The 20,086-nt window shown below is 39.1% G+C and overlaps 1 protein-coding gene across 1 annotated transcript in view; it reads left to right on the top strand.

The window, feature by feature from the left end:
* Positions 1–20,086, top strand: part of IQGAP2 (IQ motif containing GTPase activating protein 2) — a 292,564-nt gene that overhangs the window by 148,376 nt on the left and 124,102 nt on the right. Inside the window, 3 exon segments of the mRNA XM_049766526.1 lie at positions 5,892–5,945; positions 5,947–5,970; positions 10,954–11,030. Of these exon segments, the coding sequence (XP_049622483.1) occupies positions 5,892–5,945; positions 5,947–5,970; positions 10,954–11,030 (155 nt within the window).

Below are 20,086 nucleotides of genomic sequence, written 5' to 3' on the forward strand. Positions count from 1 at the left end.
TTCACTGTTTCTACTAGGATGAGGGATGGGGTGGAAGAGAAGGGGCTGCCTTTGAAGCCTGTTAATAATAATCATTCCTGAAGCAGCCACAAGTTTAAAGGGAGAGTTTCTATTTCTCAGCCAGGGCTCAGAAACCACCCCCAGACCTACCTCCCATCATCCCTTTCTTCATGGAGGTCACTTTTATTAGCACCAGTAAATGTAGAAGTAGGAATTCTCCTGTTTTTCATCACCAACAGTTTATGGCACTCCTCATTCTCATCAAGAGATAAAGTACACAGCTGGGACTTGAACTTGTGGCCCTAATAAGTCAAGGCCAGTGTGATAAAAAGAAATACTCATGCCAACGTTTATTCCCATTTAGTTTCCAAAGTATTATTTCAAACCTAATTTGGTGAAGTGAACAGAGGAAACAAAACAAAAATAAACAATCTTGCATTCATTCATAATGTTCATAATTTAGAGCAGAGCTTCTTAAACTTTCCTTCTTTCTCGAATCACTTGGGGAATCTTTAAAATCCTAGAATTCTTTGGATCTATCCAATAACATGCTTGAAGGACAGACCATATGCATGAATAATTCAGAATCATCAGACCAGAGAGAGAGCACAGTGAGTAGGACACATGCCTTGCATTACCAGGGTTTGATCCCCAGCATCATATCAAACAAACATCACACCAAACACTATCAAGAGTGATCTCTGAACACCACTAGGTGTGGCCCAAAAACAACCAAGCAAAAATAGTGGAGGAATAAAGCATAGAAAAGATGGGGAGTTTTTTTTTTTTTGGTTCATGAGAAAACACTACCTCACCTGGATTCACCCAATGACTTTTTTCCCTTCCCCCTAATAGGAACCTGTCACTGAAGATAGGGCAGAAAAGATATGTATATTTTTCCAGCCTAAAAGACAGCCTCCAGTCAATGTGTCTTTATAAAATAATTTATGATGTGTGGTGTGGGATGATGTGATAGCCTATCAGTGTCAGCTCATAGTCTGTAAAGCTTTTTGAAAACTCGATTATTTTCTTATATATTGTACTTGCCATTATATCAGTATTTTTTTATTCTTTACATTTTCTTATGAGAAATACAAAAAGTAACTTGTATTCCTACAAGAACAATATTAGATAGTTGAAAAGAGATTTTTTTGTTGTTGTTGTTGCCTGATTTGTTGAGATTGAAATTCATTTTTTTTCTTTTTTAGGGAGAGGATTTTTTTAAAGCTTTTTATTAAATATATCTTTTATTTAAGTAACATGATCATATTTGGGTTACAGTCATAACCAGAACACCCCCCTTCACCAGTGCAACATTACCCCCTCCCCCCTTCCCATCTCCTGCCTGTATTCGAGACAGGCATTCTACTACAGTAATTTGTTTTTATGTTCAGTAAGTTGTATTTTTTTCCTTAAAGGATAAGAGTAAAAAAAATATAGTAAAGGTGTGATAGTGGCTATCGCCAATGTTTGCATAGGTTCAGAAAAATGGAGAAAATGGAAAAAAAAATCCTTGGCCTGATACAAAAAGGCCTCACCCCAGAAGTTTATTGGCATAAGACAGACTCTGGGCTCCAGGCATACCAGTCTGTCTTTCCAACTCCAGTCATTCTCAAGGTCCCCATGAAACTTTTTCACACTTTAGCTATAGTTGGTATCAGACTTTTATATTTAAAGACTGGATTCTGTGCATTTCTTTCGTCGATGTCTATTTTGCTGGTATGTTAGGGTCGCTGGTCGAACCCCCCACGCCAGGCGGGCCTTCATGGCCGGCCCTGGCAACTCGGGCCCTGGGGGGCGGGCGGAGGAGGGAAACCCCTCCCTTTCACTTTTCAAACTGGAAATTCATTTTTCAAGTAATCATTTAGGCTAACAGTAAGAAGAGTAATGGACATATTTTTTTGATGAGTTATTCTATGATCTACTCTTAAAATTAGTTGAGAAAAACTTCCTCTTTTTAAAAATGTTATGATTGGGAAGAGTGTATATTTATTAAATTGACTTTGCTAGGTTATAACAATATTTCAATATTTCAGCTCATTACAACTTTTTCCAGACCTCAATATAAGCAATGACTTAGTATTGAAATGTATCTCTCCTAATATTGAGAAATAGTTTTAGAGGCTCAGAAAAGCAAGCACTCAGCATTAAATAGTAGCCCCATGCCACACAGTAAATGAACATTTGTCTATATTTCAGAAAAAACTTTTTGCTTCACCTTCTATTGCTTTATATAATGAAGATCTGTGTGGATTTGACAAGATAGGTACACTGTGCTTGGGTGGAGCTCTAGACCCTGAAGGGGATTGTGGGTATTTTGAGAGTTGGGGATTATCTCTGAATCAGTGCAGAGAGAACCTTTAGCTGAAGGTAGTGCTAACCCTTATCTCCTGGTACATCATATGAGTTGAGTTTGTTTCTCTTTTCCATTTAGATGTTGGCATCTGATGGCAACTTAAACAGGGACCAATTCTTCCTGGCACTGGGGTTGGATCCTCTTCTCTGAATAAGTACTAGCTTCTCTTTTAGGATGAAGATAGAACATTATTTCCAATCTTTTCTCCCAAACAAAAGCATGTAGAGTCTTAGCAGGCAAGGGCAAGCCTGAATAAAACATGGTGGTGGGGGTGGACCTGTGTATCCCTGACCCCATCAGCCCCGGCAAGACTGGGATTCTCAAAGGAAGGGATGCTAGGAAAAGGGCAGCAAGGAGGGAACAAGCAGAAGAGAGGGAGGTTGATGCCAGCTGTGAGGTGGGAGAAAAACTGGGGGGAGGCAGATGGAAGCTCCCCCATTGTTAATGCACTGAAGAAAAGGGAGGCATTTCTTTTTCCTCTTTTATTCAATCTGCGGAAGCCTTCCTTAAATGGCATCCTTAAGTTCCTTAAATTGCCATTCTTAAATGGCAGTTTTCAGCAATTTGTCATATAATAATAAGATTTTATTTTGAGGCCACTTTATTTCTTTTCTTAAAATGAAAGTCAAGTACTTGTAAACAGGAGACTAGTGTTCTTCAGAATTTGGGCCTGTTACAAGGTCCTTCCCAAAGAGCACTTGATTGTGGGCCTGCAGAAGAGATATGTAAATGCAAAACCTTCTGGAAGACATGCATTTCACTAGCTGGGATCATGTGGCATGGTCTGCAGCCATTAAAGATCATCTTCCTGTTCAGCAGTGGATTTCCAAAGGCACAAGCCCTGTCCCAGAGATCTATAGGCCTCTGTGTTAAGTTTGGCAGATATCAAATGGGCCAGAATATGGGTGAATGCACTTGGTTTGCAGGTAGCTAACCTCTGTTTGATATCTGGCATCACCAGATATGATCCCAGAGTACGACTGGCTGTGTGTTCCCACCAAAAACAATGAACAGGCAATTAACACATGTCAGCTTTCATGCTCGTTTCTTTCTTTATAGTATACAATTTGTGTACAGTCATGGCCACTCTTTTTGATTTAAAGAACTGTCTTTGGTAGTTGATCTAAACTTGCCAATGCTGAGTATTTTTTTTCCAGCCATCTCTGCTTTCTGCTACACATCTAAGTGAAGTAATCAAGCTATCTGTGCTATGGCATCTGAGTAACCCCCTTTTGGACACACCTTGCATAGTGATTGGTTATTTTGTTGTGAAAGCAAAAACCTGTGTCTTCAGAGCCACAGCAACAGCACAGTCGGTAGGATGTTTGCCTAGCACGCAGCCAACCTGGGTTCAATTCCCAGCATCCTGCCCAGAGCCAGGAGTAACTGCTGAGTGCCCCTGGGTGTGGCCAAAAACAAAGACAAATAAAAATGGTAATTACGGGCCCGGCCCGGAGAGAGAGCATCAAGGTAGAGCATTTGCCTTGCATGCAGAAGGACTGTGGTTTGAATCTCAGCATCCCATATGGTCCCCCAAGCCTGCTGGAGGGATTTCTGAGCATAGAGCCAGGAGGAACCCCTGAGCACTGTCAGGTGTGATCCAAAAAATGAAAAATAAAAAAAAAAATAAATCAAAGTAAAATACTTCATAAAAAAAACAATAATTACTACAGGTTGTTCTTTTACATATTACAGAAGTTTGAGACCATTGTTCTCATGGTAAATAAACGTCACCATTATGTTTAGCTTCATTAATTAACTTACAGACAAGTTACAGTTGACTTTATTAATGTATCTTAACAAAGTTATAGGGAAAGAATAAATTGTACCATGATAGAAATTACTTTGGGGGAAATTATTTTGGGTAAAAATTTACCATCCATCCAGCTCATATGATTATCTCCCCTGTAATAAGCCCATTCCTTATAGTTAATTAGTAGCAGCAGAGAGACCAAAGTGGATATGGGTTCATAGTGCTTTCTTTGGATATACTGCTAAGTAAATGAACAGTAGTTGATTGTGATAAATATATGAAAGCATGAATTTTTAAGCTAAGTTGTTGTTAGATGGAAATGCTTGGCAGATAGGCTTCCTGGGAGCAGTTAAAAAAATGAGGGGAAAGTCCTCTTTAAGGAGGATTAAGGATATAAAAATGAGCTTTTCATTTACTATATATCACTAAATTTAACCAAAATCACTACTCTATTCTTCACTGCCTCTTTTATGACATGTCAAGGTCTTTTCTGATCTTAACAGTGAGTGAGTTTCAGGTTTAGTCTTTAATGAAGTGTAGGCTCCCCTATGGTGCTGAAGAGTCTGCACTGTACTGGGCATCAAAAAAGTCTTGTACATACATGGTATATGTGCTTGACCCTGAGCTATCTCTGGCCCCCATTTATTGTGTTTTTAATGTTACTTTGCAAGGAGGGGCTTTATACAATCTTCATCCCTGTCATGGTTGAATACATGAGTTCTTAGAGATTTATAATTTTCCCATAATTATCCACCTAATTAGATCACTCAGTAATATTTGGTCAGACATGTCAGATGTTTCAATGCTTAGGCCAGGATATTTGGTGCTGTGGTGCTGGGGGAGGTCACACTGTACAGAAGATAGAACTCAGTCGGGTACTTGCTCGTACAACTCAGGTACCCAGACCCTGAGCTCATTGTCTGGCTCCTGTTAAGTCTTCTTATGATACAGACACAGGTGCCATGTTTATAGATTATGCCAGGAAAAAATATCTAAGGATCAGAACTATCCTGAAGAAGAGGGAGAAGACAAAGATTATTATTGTTGCATGGATAAAAAAAAGTTCAAGTAAGCCATTTTCAATAGTGGTTTACTTCTCCCACCCCAGGTCAAAATAGGGTTAAATTCTAGAATGGAGAGATACAAACATTAATTGTGAATTGTGATTTTTTAACACATAAACAATTTTTAATTATTTTTTTTAATTTCAATATTTTTATAGAGAACTCACCTTATATCTATCAATGATTAGAGAATATGACTGTGGAAATAGAAAAAAGAAATTGGGGTTAGAGGGATAGACAGTACAGGTGGTAGGGTATTTACCTTGGACATGACTGATCTGGGTTCGATTCTCTGCATCTCATATGGTCCCCCAAGCTCTGCCAGGAGTATTCCCTGAGCACTTCTGGGTGTATTCCCAATACACCCCTCCCCTCAACCCCAAATGCTGTTTTTCCTGAAGTTGCTATGTTTCTTGATCACGGTTATCCAAGTCTTAATCCTTTGTGTGAGTGTACAGATGTGCACACACAGGTGTGTGCTAGGCACAGTGGTCTTGGGGAATTTTAGTTCAAAAATGTCTCATATGTGAATGTGGAAATGGATCATTTATCATTATGGGTTGGGGTGTTACAGAGATTAAAATAATTCCTTCATATGAGTATTTTATTCTAAGAGAAATGCAATTGAAAAAAATCTTGCTGATGAGAAATATTATTGCAAATGATCCCATTTAAGTGTGACCCTCTCCTTTTTTTCTCACCCCTCTCCTCCCATTAGAAATCCGGTCTTCATTTCCGACATACAGATAACACTGTGCAGTGGTTGCGAGCGATTGGAATCCATTGGTCTCCCCAAGGTAAGCTTCCAGATATGCAGGGATCCTCCTGGGGATCCAGACAACTTGTTATTACCTCACGGTGAAATATAATTTGGTAGACAAGAAGGGCTGATGTTCCAGGTTCACGAGATTGCCTTTTGCCTCAAGAAGAAAATGTGAAAACTAAATAGAAATAGGAAAGACTTAAAACATTGTTAACATAGGTTAAGAACTCAGAATGAAATGGTTGTCTAAATTGTGAGCAGCCAGGTAAAAGTCTGTATAAATCTAACACAGTCAGAGCAAGTGGTTTTTTTTTGTTGTTGTTGATTTTGGTTTTGCTTTGTTTTTGGTTTTTGGGTCATACCTCGGCAGCGCTCAGGGGTTACTCCTGGCTCTATTCTCAGAAATCGCTCCTGGCAGGCCCGGGGGACCATATGGGATGCGGGGATTCGAACCACCAACCTGCATGCAAGGCAAACACCTTACCTCCATTCTATCTCTCTGACCCCTCGGAGAAAGCTTTAATGGTGGAGAAGTTGGTTATAAGATTGGCCCATCCCATCCCAGACTGGAGATTTAGTATTTCAGTTATATTACGTTTTTTGCCTTGCATGTGTCCCAACCTGGGTTCTATCCGCAGCATCTGTATCCATCTTCCAACCACTACCAGAAATGATTCTGAGTGTAAAGCCAAGAAATAACCCCTGAGTGGTTGGCAGGTTTGGCCCACTTTTCCACTCAATGACCCCTTACTCTAGAAAAAGTTGCCACCTCCTTTTTTTTGGTGTTATTCTTTATACTACAGTCAGTGCTTCCCTAAGTGGATGAATCCACCCAGCTGGGAGGTAGTGCCTGGAATGATCAGAAAGGAAGGGCCACTTTCTGTTCGACTGAAGATTCATTTCCTCACCCCAGCTCCACTGGAGTGGTGGCATGACTGGCAATATAGTATAGTGGGGAAGGGCACTTACCTTGCACACAGCTGATCCTGGTTTGATCTCTGGCATCAGATATGGTCCCTCAAACACCAGTAATTGTGTTTGATCTTGATGGTGATGATCCAAACCACTCCCCTACAAATAAATAAAAATTAAAGAAGATAAGTCTCCAGGGATCAGGGAAGTGAGACACCAGAAATTGTGTTTTGATCCTGATGCTATGATCCCAAACCACTCCCCAACAGATAAATAAAAATTAAAGAAGGACATCTCCAGGGGTAAGGGAAGTGAGAGTGACTGAAGCTGAATGAGCTTTTTTTTCTGAAAAGGAAGTGGAAGGCCAATACATTCCAGAACCACTGCTTTCAATTCTAAATTTCATTGTAACACTATATAGTGTTGGAATCTATTTTATAAAATATTACTATCAATCACAGTATCAACTGAAATTCCAAAGACATTGGTGGGTAACAGCTCTTTCTTTTAAAAGAGATCTTCCCATAAAATTCACTCAGCAAATAGTTCCTGAAGTTGTTGAATCAAAAAGCAAGCACCTTAAGGCAGAAGAGACAAATAGGCAGGTGGAGGAAATGAGAAATGATTGCATCTGGAAGACATTTTTGATACTTTTTCTTATTTGGAAATAATTACAAAGCCAGGAAGTTGCAAAATCATGCATCTCTGTGGTGCCCTTCATTCTACTTCCCACAATGTGGTGACATCTCAGGCTGTACTTCAATGCCAGACAGACTTGGAGCATTTATAGAGGTTTTAATGTAGGGGACAGAGAAATAGTCCCAGTAGGTCCAAAAAGCCCATTTGCCTTCCAAATAGTCAACCTGGGTTCTTTCCATAGTATCCTATATGTCCCCCCAAGACTACCAGAGTAATATATTTGTGCTCATTTGTTTCAGGTGAATTTATCTCAAAATAGTCAATACTGATTTATTCTATTTTTCTGTATTATGGAGGGGGGAAATCACACGCTGCAAGTGCTCAGAGGATTATTCTTGATTCCTTGATTGGGGTGATAACTCCTGGTGGTGTTGGGGGTTGATGTGGTAGTGGCATGAAACATCAGCCTCTTGCATGGCAAAGAGCATATACAACAAACCATTGAGCTGTCTCTCTAGTCCTTATCCTATCCTATTTTTAAACAAACTACTTTTATATCTCAAAATTCCCAGAATATTAAATCTTTTCGCACCTGAAACAAGATCACAGCGTGATTGGCAAAGTACTAACTGGGAGCTTAGTGGGAAACAGATTAATACAGAAATAAATTTTTAAAGTGTTTTCTATATGAGGCAGCATACTTTAAAACTGGATAATGCAATATATTTGATAGATTTGGATATAAATATATGCTGTGATTGAACAGATTTCCTTTGATTTTAAGCCAAAGAAGAGTTCCATACAGAAGGTGGTTTTCAACACTGCGCTTTACTATGAAGTCATTGATACACTACATTGCAGAGTTGAGACACCATAGTCTGCTGAACTGACTCTGATGTCTGATATATTAAATTTTCCATGCACTAACACCCTTACTTTGTGCTTGGCATCATGCTTGGTTCTGGAGATACAATGCTGTGAAAACACTATAGTGAATGGCGATTTTCTACTATTATCTTTTGTTTGGGGGAAACACCTGGTGGTATAAGAGACACATCGCTCTGTATTCAGAAATTACTCGTTTATGTGGGGATGCTTGGAATCAATTCTGGGTCAGGCCTCTTGCAAGGGAAGCACCCTATCTATTGTGCTATCTCTCCTAACCCCCATCGCCCCTAAAATCTTGCTAACAAAAGACACATTCATACTGATTTTCAGGAGAAATTACAAATAGAAAAGGAAAGGAGTGCTGTCAATTACCATGTGGGACCCTTGAAACTGGTAAAATCCTTCTGCAATTGAAATCCTTCCTTAGGGGTTAAAGACATGTTGTCAGACATTGGTAAAGAAACTTTATGGGTCCTGAGTGATAGCACAGCAGTAGGGGGAGGGCGTTTGCCTTGCCCGCAGGCTAACCCATGAGAGACTTGGGAATTCAATCCTCAGCACTCCATATGGTCCCTCAAGCCTGGCAGGAGCGATTTTCTAGAAAGAAAGAAAGAAAGAAGAAAGAGAAGGAAGGAAGGGAAGGAAGGAAGGAAGGAAGGAAGGAAGGAAGGAAGGAAGGAAGGAAGGAAGGAAGGAAGGAAGGAAGGAGGGAAGGAGGGAAGGAGGGAAGGAGGGAGGGAAGAAGGGAAGGAAGGGAAGGAAGGGAAGGAAGGAAGGAAGGAAGGAAGGAAGGAAGGGAAGGAAGGGAAGGAAGGAAGGAAGGAGAGAAAGAGAGAAAGAAAGAAAGAAAGAAAGAAAGAAAGAAAGAAAGAAAGAAAGAAAGAAAGAAAGAAAGAAAGAAAGAAAGAAAGAAAGAAAGAAAGAAAGAAAGAAAGAGAGAAAGAAAGAGAAAGAAAGAAAGAAAGAAAGAAAGAAAGAAAGAAAGAAAGAAAGAAAGAAAAGAAAGAAAGAAGAGAAAGAGAGAGAAAAGAGAGAAAGAAGAGAGAGAAAGAAAGAGAGAAAGAAGAGAGAGAGAAAGAAAGAGAAATATAGAAACAAAAATAAATAAAGAAAAAGAAAGAAAGAAAGAGAGAGAGAAAGAAAAAGAAAGAAAGAGAAAGAAAGAAAGAAAGAAATAAAGAAAGAAAGAAAGAAAGAAAGAAAGAAAGAAAAAGAAAGAAAGAAAGAAAGAAAGAAAGAAAGAAAGAAAGAGGAAGGAAGGAGAAAAAAGACAGAAACTTTATAAAAATACTTCTTACACCTTTAACCTGATGAAGAACAATTTCACCCTTGTATACCAACTATACATTATAGCTCAAGAAACTTTGCTGCTTTCTTTTCTTAGCTTTTTTCAGTGTCCAATAGAAAATTGCATTTGGAGTTTGAAGTACTACCATATGGTACATGATTTAATGTTAGTTTTTATGTCAAGTTTTATAAAATATTTACTGAAAGCAAGTAATGCCAATATGCTTATCTAAATCTTAGAAGTGTCCTGCCTAATTAATCTCTCTTCCCTCTTTTTTTTTTTATTCAGTTATTTATTCATTCATGTTTGATTCCTAGGAACACCTGTTTTTGAATCTGGGTTTTTGTTAAGCTTTTAGTATCAAGCTTAAGAACAGTGTAAGTATGTACTAAAAATCTCAATATTTAGACTTTCCATCTACTAATTCATACTTCGATGTTTATCCAAGAGAAGTAGTAATCAGGTGCACAGAAAATGTGGGGATGTTCATTGTATGGGGATCGGGTCAAAAAGTACTCAGCCATGGTAACTGGTTCAATTATGGCTCAAGAAGATGGAAGAATACTTGCAGTCATCAGAAAGAATTTTTTTAGACTAGTAGGGTGGAAAACACTCATGTTCTATGAGTGCCTTAAGCAGGCTTATAATATTTACAATTGCATTTTTAAATACACATCCAAATTTGGAAACATTAGAGATACATAGGAAAAGAAAGAGGATTGGAAAGGGGTGTGTTTCTGTGTGTATTTTAAAATAATAACAAACCTACATAAAGAATTATAGGTATATTTACTCCATATTTTAATTACATATTCAGATTTATGCAGCTAACTGTATACATGCAAGGATACCAAGATGTGTTGAGTGTGTAACCACCATGTTTACAGATCAACGTGCAGCTGAATTTTCAACGATGTCGAATTTTAACACATTAATTCCAGGCCAGGGATTCCCTCAGCCACTGGAATAATTTAGCATAGAAATCTGAGTTACTTGGCTCACTTCATAGTGAGAAGTGCCACTGAATCCTGAGGATGAAGTATTCTTGGTGAACTGCCTGGTGAACTGCCTGGTGAACTGCCTGGGAACTGCCTGACAATAGGTGCACTGTCAGGCTGGGAACCAGATGTAGTGATTGTCCCTTTAGTGGAGCAAAGTGACAAAGTTGTAAAAGAGGTTCCTTACATTCAAATTAGTGAGAATAGCAAAGATGGTCAACTTACTTGGGAAAGTTAAAATAAGTGTGAAAAACCTGACATACTAAACACATTATTTCTTTTTGTTTTCCAGATATTTTATCCAGAAACAACAGATGTCTATGACCGAAAAAACATACCAAGAATGATATACTGCATCCATGCACTGAGGTAGGGTGAAAAGACAACTAAACTCTAGGAAGTAATATCGAAATAAAATATGATTTCAGTTTTAAAACAGATCTTGTATTATTTTCATTCTCAAAATAGCTTTGTATTAGAGTGAGTTGTTTTAATTTGCTGGTACAAAATTGAAGCAATAGTCCTGTAAAAACAATACTTGAACTTTAAAAGTATTTTTCTGATTTTAAAGTCTAATTACAATAGAAAATTAGAATAAAAGATGTATTAAGAAGCATAAGAGGGGCCGGAGAGATAGCATGAAGGTAAGGCGTTTGCCTTTCATGCAAAAGGTCATCAGTTCGAATCCCGGCGTCCCATATGGTCCCCCGTACTTGCCAGGAGCAATTTCTGAGCATGGAGCCAGAAGTAACCCCTGAGCACTGCTGAGTGAGACCCCCCCCCCAAAAAAAAAGCATAAGAAATTCAAATTGGCACTTTCAGGCATGTATTATGTGCTAGCAATCTTGAATAGGCATTTAGTTTACAGATATATTTGGCATTTATTGCCCAAAGAAGCACTTATACAACATAAATGATGTTTTTAATTTTGGTTTTGATATTCCTAATTTTATGGGTTTAGTCCTTTTCTGTCAAAGATAAGTAAAATTCAGGAGAAGAATGATTTTTTTTTTGGTCTTATTTGTTCAGTAGAATTTGATCCCTAAAAGCTAAAAAAAAAAAACAATTACTGTAGTTTTGCTCTTTAAGATGCACCTGACCATAAGATAGATGCACATAGTTTTTAGATGAAGAAAACAAGAAAAAAAATATTCTAAAGCAAATGGTGTACTAAAATATTTAATAAATGCAATGGAAATGGTGTCTAGGAACAACCAAGCTGCAAGGCCAAAATATAATTACAATACACTGGTACACAGCCAGTTAAATACATTTACCTAACTCTATTTTTTTTACATCAGAAAATAAAAAAAAAAACATGTTTAAATACTTTTTCATTCAGATAAAACAAGTGAAAGTCACAGCAGCGATCAAGTAGTCTTAAACAAAAGTTCTTTATGTGACGGTAAAAGTGCATTAACCTGATTGCTCGCACTGTGAGAGGTATGTCTGTGCAATAAAGGGAGTGTAACACTGCAGATATCAAGTAGTTAATAAATGCTCTCCTCTTCAGCACTCAGGCTTCAGCTCCAGGTGGCATTCACTTCATAAGATGCACAGACATTTTCCCTCATCTTTTGGGGGAGGAAAAGTGTGTCTTGTGGTATGAAAAATTCGATACAATAGTCAAATTTATTTTTTTAAAAGAAGTGCTTAATAATTATGAAAATGTTGAAATTTGACTATTTCACAGAATACAGTCTTACTGATTTAGAAGAAATGTGATTTTGTATTTGTTTTTATTTCTTGGGGCCATACTTGGCTGTTCTCAGGGCTCACTCCTGATCTGTACTTAGGAATCACTCCTGGCAGTGCTCAGGAGACCTTACATAGTATTCAGGATTGAATGCGGGTCAGGCATATACAAGGTCAGCCCTACTCACCCATCTCTCTGGCTCCAGAAATGTGAGGTAACAAAAATGATTTAGATAACAAATACAATTTAAAAAATTATCTAAAAGCAATGACAATTCTAAAAATCCAGTTGTGTCTCTTGCCCTGCCACCATACAGGTAATGGCTGAAAGATTTCACATATAATTTTTAAGTTTCATTTTGCAACATCTGCTTTGTGTTTATATCACTAGAAGTCATTTCCCTGGCAGAGTCTTGTGCCTAGAGGTTTATATTAACTTCTTCCTGGCTCTCTTCCTCTCCAAAGGAAAGGTTTCAGTAATAATTCATTGTAATGCTGGCCCACTAGAGAAGAATTTTGATTATGTCATACAATTTGACTTTCTCCCCAATTAGTACTTTGGAGAATTCTTTGGAATTTGACAGTTATTAGAAATGTGGACCAAAAGTAGGTGCCTTTTACATGTTTTTCATTCTAATAATTTAGAACAAGGGGAAAATCACCTCTATGACTTTATCTTTGTATGTGACTAGTGGTAGTAAACCGGTAGGCTTTTGAAAAGCTTTCCATGCTTTTCCATTTTTCCATTACTTATCTGAAGAGATGTTTTCCTCTGTGTTGCTCAGTGCTCCTGTCAAATATCTTTTGGGTCTTGGGATATGACACTAAGGTACCAAGTACTGGTCTTGGGCCTGCTAAGTCAGCCCCATTAGTTAACATCATTACATCCATGCTTTATATCGCCAATCTCCAAATCTGTGCCAGACTCACAGGTTGTCTTGTACAAGCTTGTTGATTTCCTGAAGTTGACACCTAGGGCACTAATGTTAAGCAGCTTATAAAGAAATGCTGAGCTTTGTTCCTTTCTGGTGATGTCACTCTCCTTAAGAAGTAATTTAGAACTCATTCACTACTGCTTAGCAATGGAGGTTTGCTGAGGTTTCAATGAAGGTTTCCACAGCTGGGGATAGAGAACAAGAAAGAGCATTTTCTCTTTATGGTGGATCAGATGGACTTGTCAGTGTTGCTGTTTCGAAAATGGGGGTTCTCAAGCAATGGAATCACCTGAATGAACTGAAAGTCATCACCATGGTTGTGGTCTGGCCCTCAGCCCTGGTATTGGGAAGATCAGAGCAACATTAGGAACTTTGAAGGCCCTGCAGGGATTCAAGGAAGCAGGAAAGGTTGAGGAACTTTAGTTGAGGGCTGTTCTCTCTCTCCTCTCTCTCTCTCTCTTTCTCTCTCCTCTTTCTCTCTCTCTTTCTCTCTCTCTCTCTCTCTCTCTCTCTCTCTCTCTCTCTCTCTCTCTCTCTCTCTCTCTCTCTCTCTCTCTCTCTCTCTCTCTCTCCTCTCTCTCTCTCCTCTCTCCTCTCTCTCGTTGCTCATCAAGGCAAGGCCCAGACCTTCTTTGCTCTTGAAGCATAATTTCACGGAGCCCATCTTGAGTAGACTTTGATATTTAAAATCAGGATTTGTTGTGTTAATAGTATTCCTGAGGGAATCTCTTCACTTTTCTCTTTTAAACTCCGGGGACAGGGGGCGCTTGACAACAGTACAGTGGACATGGCGCTTGCCATTGCTGCGTTCCATTCCCAGCACCACATCTGGTCCCCCAAGCCCACTAGGAGTGATCCCCTAGTACAAAGCCAGGAGTAAGTCCTGAGCATTGTTTGTTGCCAAACAAACAAATAACACTCCCCTTCTGGCTGCCCTGGTAATGGATTGGAGTTGTCTGTAGTTTTTTTCTAATAAATGATTTCCATGCTCTGGTCTCTAGTTAGCTACTACTCTGTTCTGCTGAGCCAGCTATTTGGTAACTGGGTAGCAGAGCCATTGAGTGAGAGTTGTGGCAAGTTAGATGTGGTGGGAATCACAACCCTGCTTAGGCCAGTATCTTCCAGTTGGTAGACAGAAATTCTGCCAGTGTGGAGAGGTGCCCTTACCATGAGGAATCAGGTAGGTCAGGAGTCAGATGTGGGATTCACCTGGCTATGCTAACAAAGTCTTGTGGTGCTGGGGTGCCTCACACATGAAGGCAAGTGCTCTTCTGCTTAGTGTAACTCTCCAGTTCAGGTCAGAGGTTTTGAAACAGACCCACACCCCATCAGAAAGGTCCTCAAGTACCCAGGACAAGCCGCCTTCTTGACACAACCTGACTTGATCTACTAAGCTTGCTTCTTAGTATCACAAACTTGTCTTTTGTTCCTAGTCATTTCAAAGGGGCTTCCCCAGCTCTTTAAATGCCCTGGAGAACCTTTGTTTCCTGCTCTGCTTACATATTCTTTCCTCATTGCCTACCCTACTGGGACTCCCTGCTTGCCATTGTCCTTATAGACCTTTAGTCCTCTTCTCCTCAGGCCCTATTCCAGTAGCTCCAGATTCTCCCCATAGGAGACACCCAACTTTTCCACAGAAAGCAAATCAGCTCAGTGCTAGAGGGCTTCATTCTCTTTTAAATGAAATGCTTATTTCATTTAGAGATTTACTCATTTGATATGCCAAAAAAGAAAAAAGAAAAAAAAAGATGTTCTTTTTATGGAGTGAAAATAGGCACATTCAGAAAGAATATCAAAGGAAAGACTATTGCTTTTGCTATTGCTACTGTTATTGCAACTCCAGTGAAAACTGCTCTGTGACTATTTAGATGTCTTTATGTTTTGTTTCTTTTACATTTTTTAAATTATATATTTTTTATTTCAGACACTGTGGTATACAGAGTTGTCCATAATAGTTATTTCTGGCATTCAATATTCCAACACCAATCTCACCACCAGTGTAACATTTTCTCCACCCTTAGCATCAATTTCCCAATGTCCCTTACTTACCCCATCTTCGAAACCTGCCCCTTGGCAGATATGAGTAATGCATAATGCTGCATGGTACAATTAAGTGGTAATGGAATTATTGAAAAATTCATTCCCATTCCCAAAAATGGCATTCCCATTATTGTTTGATCTAGTCATTTCTCTTCTGTTTTTATTTGTTTGTTTGGTTTTTGGTTTATGGACCACACCCCTGGCATGCTCAAGCCCTACCTACTGTGTTATCACTCTGGCCCCTCTCTTTTGTTTTTCTATTTTCTGCCTCTGCCCCTCTCCCAATCTGCTCTCTTTTCTCCTTTGAGAACTGCTCTGGTTCTTAATTCATTTATTATTTATTTATTTATTTATTTATTTATGTTTTGGTTTTTGGGTCACACCCAGGAGCATTCAGGGGTTACTCCTGGCTCTGCACTCAGAAATTGCCACTGGCAGGTACAGGGGACCATATGGGATGCAGGGATTCAAACTACTGTCTGTCCTGGATCGGCTGCATGCAAGGCAAATGCTCCAGCAGACCCCGCTTGCAGGAGGGTTTGGCACAGGGAGGCAGAAAATGTAGGTAAAAAGGCAGAGAAAGGTAGGTAAAAATGTAGGTAAAAAAGGTAAAATAGTCATATCTGGAAATGGGGTCTTATGTTATTGTCTGAAGGTAAACTTAGCTGTCTATTGCTAGATGAGTGTTCTATTGTTGGTTTTGTTTATTGGGGTTATGTGGCTTCTGTGATGATTTCACATCTAATTTGGTATGTTCCAGCTGGGAAATTAGTATTAAAATTATGGTTGTCACACGGCTACATAAGAGACTGTGTAGTCCACACACAACTTTGAGGATCTGTGGAGCTGGACCAATGAGCTCACATGACAATAGCAGTGATTTGTGGGGCCCTCCAAATCGCCCCAGTGCAATTTGCTGTGGATCCAGTATGTCCATGAGTTTTTTACTGGTAGTTGTGCCTCTCTAGAGTTAGATGAGATTATGGTGTTGGTGACTTGTGAAGATATGGCCAATGGTTCCAGATCATGGGGTTGGCTGTCCAGTTTCTGGAAGTATAGATGTGCAGAGGAAAGTGGCCCAGCCTGGCTTCAAACTGTCCCAGGAATTGTCAGTCACAAAACCAGCACTGTTTAGGTATCTTTGGACTCATGGTTTGTTTTCCTTTTGTTTTTGTTTGTTTGTTTGTTTGTTTTTTGGGGGGTTTGGTGTCTTCTTGTTTTTATTTTTATTTTTGTTTGGGGGTCACCCCCAGTGATTCTCAGGCTTTACTCCTGGCTATGCACTCAGAAATCACTCCTGGATTGGAGGGCCATATGTGATGCCTGAGGATTGAACCATGATCCATCCTAGGTCAGCCACTTGCAAGACAAATGCCCTACTACTGCACCACTGCTCCAGCTTCTGTTTTCCTTTTGTGGCTTCATTTGAAATGTGTAGTTGTCTCCATGCAAAGTAGCAGAAGCCAGTTCAAGAAGTTGAAGCCCTACTGATGAGTTAGACACTGATTTTAAGTCTGGAGGCCTTTAATGCATGTTGAGAAACAACTTTTTTTGTGGTTTTCTCTCAGTTTATTAAACAACATTAAATGTTTCAACATTGGTTATAAAATTGAACCCCTTAAAATAATTAAATGCAGGAGAACTGGCTTCTGAGTACTTCATATGACTTAAGGCCAGAATTAAATGCCTAGATATTATAAATCTACCATTCTTAAACATAATCTAGATCTATATTACGTGTTTTTATTATTAATTTAAAGCATTTTATGGTGCTGGTGTTTGGTGGCAGTGGCAGCAACAGTATTGGGAGGGTCAGATTTGTTATGCAAAAAGTCACAATGCTGAGGATCAAACTCAGAGCCTCACACATGTAAGGTATACACTCCACTGCTGACAATATCCTCAGAATGCCATTTATTTTAATCATTAATTTTGACCCATCTGAGGGCTGACATTTCTTTGTGGTTTCCCTAGAGCTATAATAATTTGATATTGAGATGATTCTTTTTAAATTTTTTATTTCATATTATATTATTTTTTGGTTTTTGGGCCACACCTGGCAGCACTTAGGGGTTACTCCTGGCTCTGAGCTCAGAAATTACTACATACAACCATATGGGATTCCAGGGAGCAAACCCAGGCTAGCCACATACAAGGCAAAAAAACTACCTGCTGTGCTATCACTCGAGCCCCTTGACATGATTCTTATGAACACCAGAAACAAAGAATACCTCTCCAACATGCCAAGGTTGCTAATTTGGTTTCCTACCTATCACTTGTGAGTCACTATATGGGTGACCCTCAGTTGTTAAGCAGACTTTTAAAGTATTTTCTGTACATGACTTTCAGGTTGATTTTTATTTACAGCCTGATCTCTACCCCCAACCCCAGCACACAGAAATGATTTACATCCCAACTCACTTGGCCCGTGTTACATAACCCTTTGTCCTGTCAGGGTGATATATTAGCTTGATTTTTAAACATTATTAAAATCTTATGTCTTTCTGAATAGTTTTCTTCATATTAGTTGAGTTTTCTAGAGTTTCTACCCCAGGAGATGGTTTGGCTGATTCATCATCTTGGAAAATGTCTTTGGGTCCCCTTTCTGCTCAGTTCTTGCATGTGACCTTCAATGAGAGACACTCTTTCCTCCCTCTTATTTTCTTCCTAACCTTCCTCTCTTGAGAGACATTGTGGATTTTCTCATTGACTTCTTTGGAGATTCTGGTCCTTATTCTTTCTTAAATGTTTGCTCTTATATTTTCTGATACAGGGCATATTTATCTCTTTGCATTAAAATTTTCTTTTTATAGACTCTGTTGACTATCATTTCGAACTTTTGGCCTTTGGCAGACTTAACCAAGGTTAGTATTCATTTATGATGGACTGGTCAAGGAGAATTCTTTTAGGCCAGCTCCTTTATCCTTGTAGCAAGCTCTGTCCCTGACATTCTCTGATAATATCCTTGCTCTTTGATTACAACAGGATGTTCCAATCCTTTCATGATTATTTCTCCTTTAAGAAGAATGCCCTGCAAGGGATCAGCGTCCCTCCAAGGATTTCTCTTAAAATCATGTGTTCCTAATAACTTTTCCAATTTAGTAGATTAGGGTCCTGGCATTTACTTTTCTCACTGGAGGGTTTATTGGATCTCTGAAATATTACCATTATAACACTAACAAGTTGACGCTTCATCTGCCTCATTTTTGGGTAAAGATTATGGTGGTGCCACTGTCGATGACAGAGTGGTACTCAGAATTACAATGTAATACAGTGTCACAGGATTAGAATTTTTGGAATTGATCTAGGTGGGCCCAAGGCTTAGTTAGCTACTTGTTATATGTTCCCTGACTGCCCTGAGAAGCAGGGCTAGTCTACCAGCTCTCTCATATGGTCAGCTGGCTAGATTGTCTATGAACCAATTCCTTCGGCGTTAATGCCTAACTTCCCTGGCCTCATTATTCTGTTCCTTGAAGACCATTTTCCTATTAAATGTATTGAAGCCTTATATCAAGTTGATTTAATCTCTAACAGAGAACATGTTTGCATTTATAAATAAGCTTTTATGATTCCTTAACCCACAAGACAAGCTGTACTTTTCTATTCTCAGGAGTGCTTTCTGGAAATGACAATATCTGAGGTTTAAGTGAAAGAAGCATTTGCACTTTCTATATCTTTCAAATAACTTCTTCAAAATTCTCTTCTCATCCAGATCTCCTCTTTCCTCTTCCTTCTCCCACATTAGTGTTACGGCTTTGCCTTTCTCTCAAGCTTAATTCTAAGGTTTTTGAAGTTCTGACCTGTATCTTATTTTTAATGAAATGGGGTGGCTAAGCCTCTTGTTTCTAGACATTTTCTTATTTTTGTCTGTTTGGGCCAAAGAGTCAGGCGAGGTGACACAAAAATATGTTGACAGTCCAAACCTCAGACAGGGAGCAGGGAGTAGGGCAGACCCAGAGATCAGGGTGGACCTTGAAACAATGGCAGAGGGAAGTCAATACTCTGATAGAGGGTGTGGTGTTAGAACATTGTATTCATGAGATACTTATCATAAATAGTACTGTAAATCATGTAAAGGCAAGCTATAGAGACTTGTGCTTCCTATTCCTTTCTGATGCAGCTGGGTGGCTCAGAGCAGGAGAAAGAATGGAGTGTGGAGGAATCCACATCCTAATCAATATCTTATATATAGATATATATCTTAGATATAATCCTAGAGAAAGGCAATGAAGTCTTGTACTCCTCTGCCCACCATACTTGAGGTGGCCTATTGCTGTCATATACATTCATTCTTTCTCTCTTGCACAGAGGTCGAAAGCTACATGACCATATAGGCTGCTCTCACTAGCTTTATTCACTCTTTTTGCCCATACCAGCACAGCACCCTAAGACTCCAAAACATGAAAGTTCATATAGGGGTTAGAAACATGAACAATGAGCTGGGATCTCTTTCCTTATGGGCTTGGGGAATTTTAAGAAATAGACTGTCCAAGCCTAATTGTCATTTTGTACATGGGGGGGGCTCTTCATTAATAAATGGTTGAGTCTTGAACCTTATCATGCATTAGACTACTTGGGGCATAAATTATTTCATTGTCTCATGAAGGTCCCTAACCCCTTGTGTAGTAAAAAGTTCCCTGAATCTTTGGTCCACTCCCAAATCTCAGTGCTCTGCTTTTATAAACTTTAAGTACTCAGAGTTTATTTGATTATCATGTCTTTGGTGGACTTTGTCTCTAAGACTCGTGCTTATTT

Source organism: Suncus etruscus, chromosome 2, assembly GCF_024139225.1.
Source record: "Suncus etruscus isolate mSunEtr1 chromosome 2, mSunEtr1.pri.cur, whole genome shotgun sequence".
Classification (NCBI taxonomy): Eukaryota; Metazoa; Chordata; class Mammalia; order Eulipotyphla; family Soricidae; genus Suncus; species Suncus etruscus.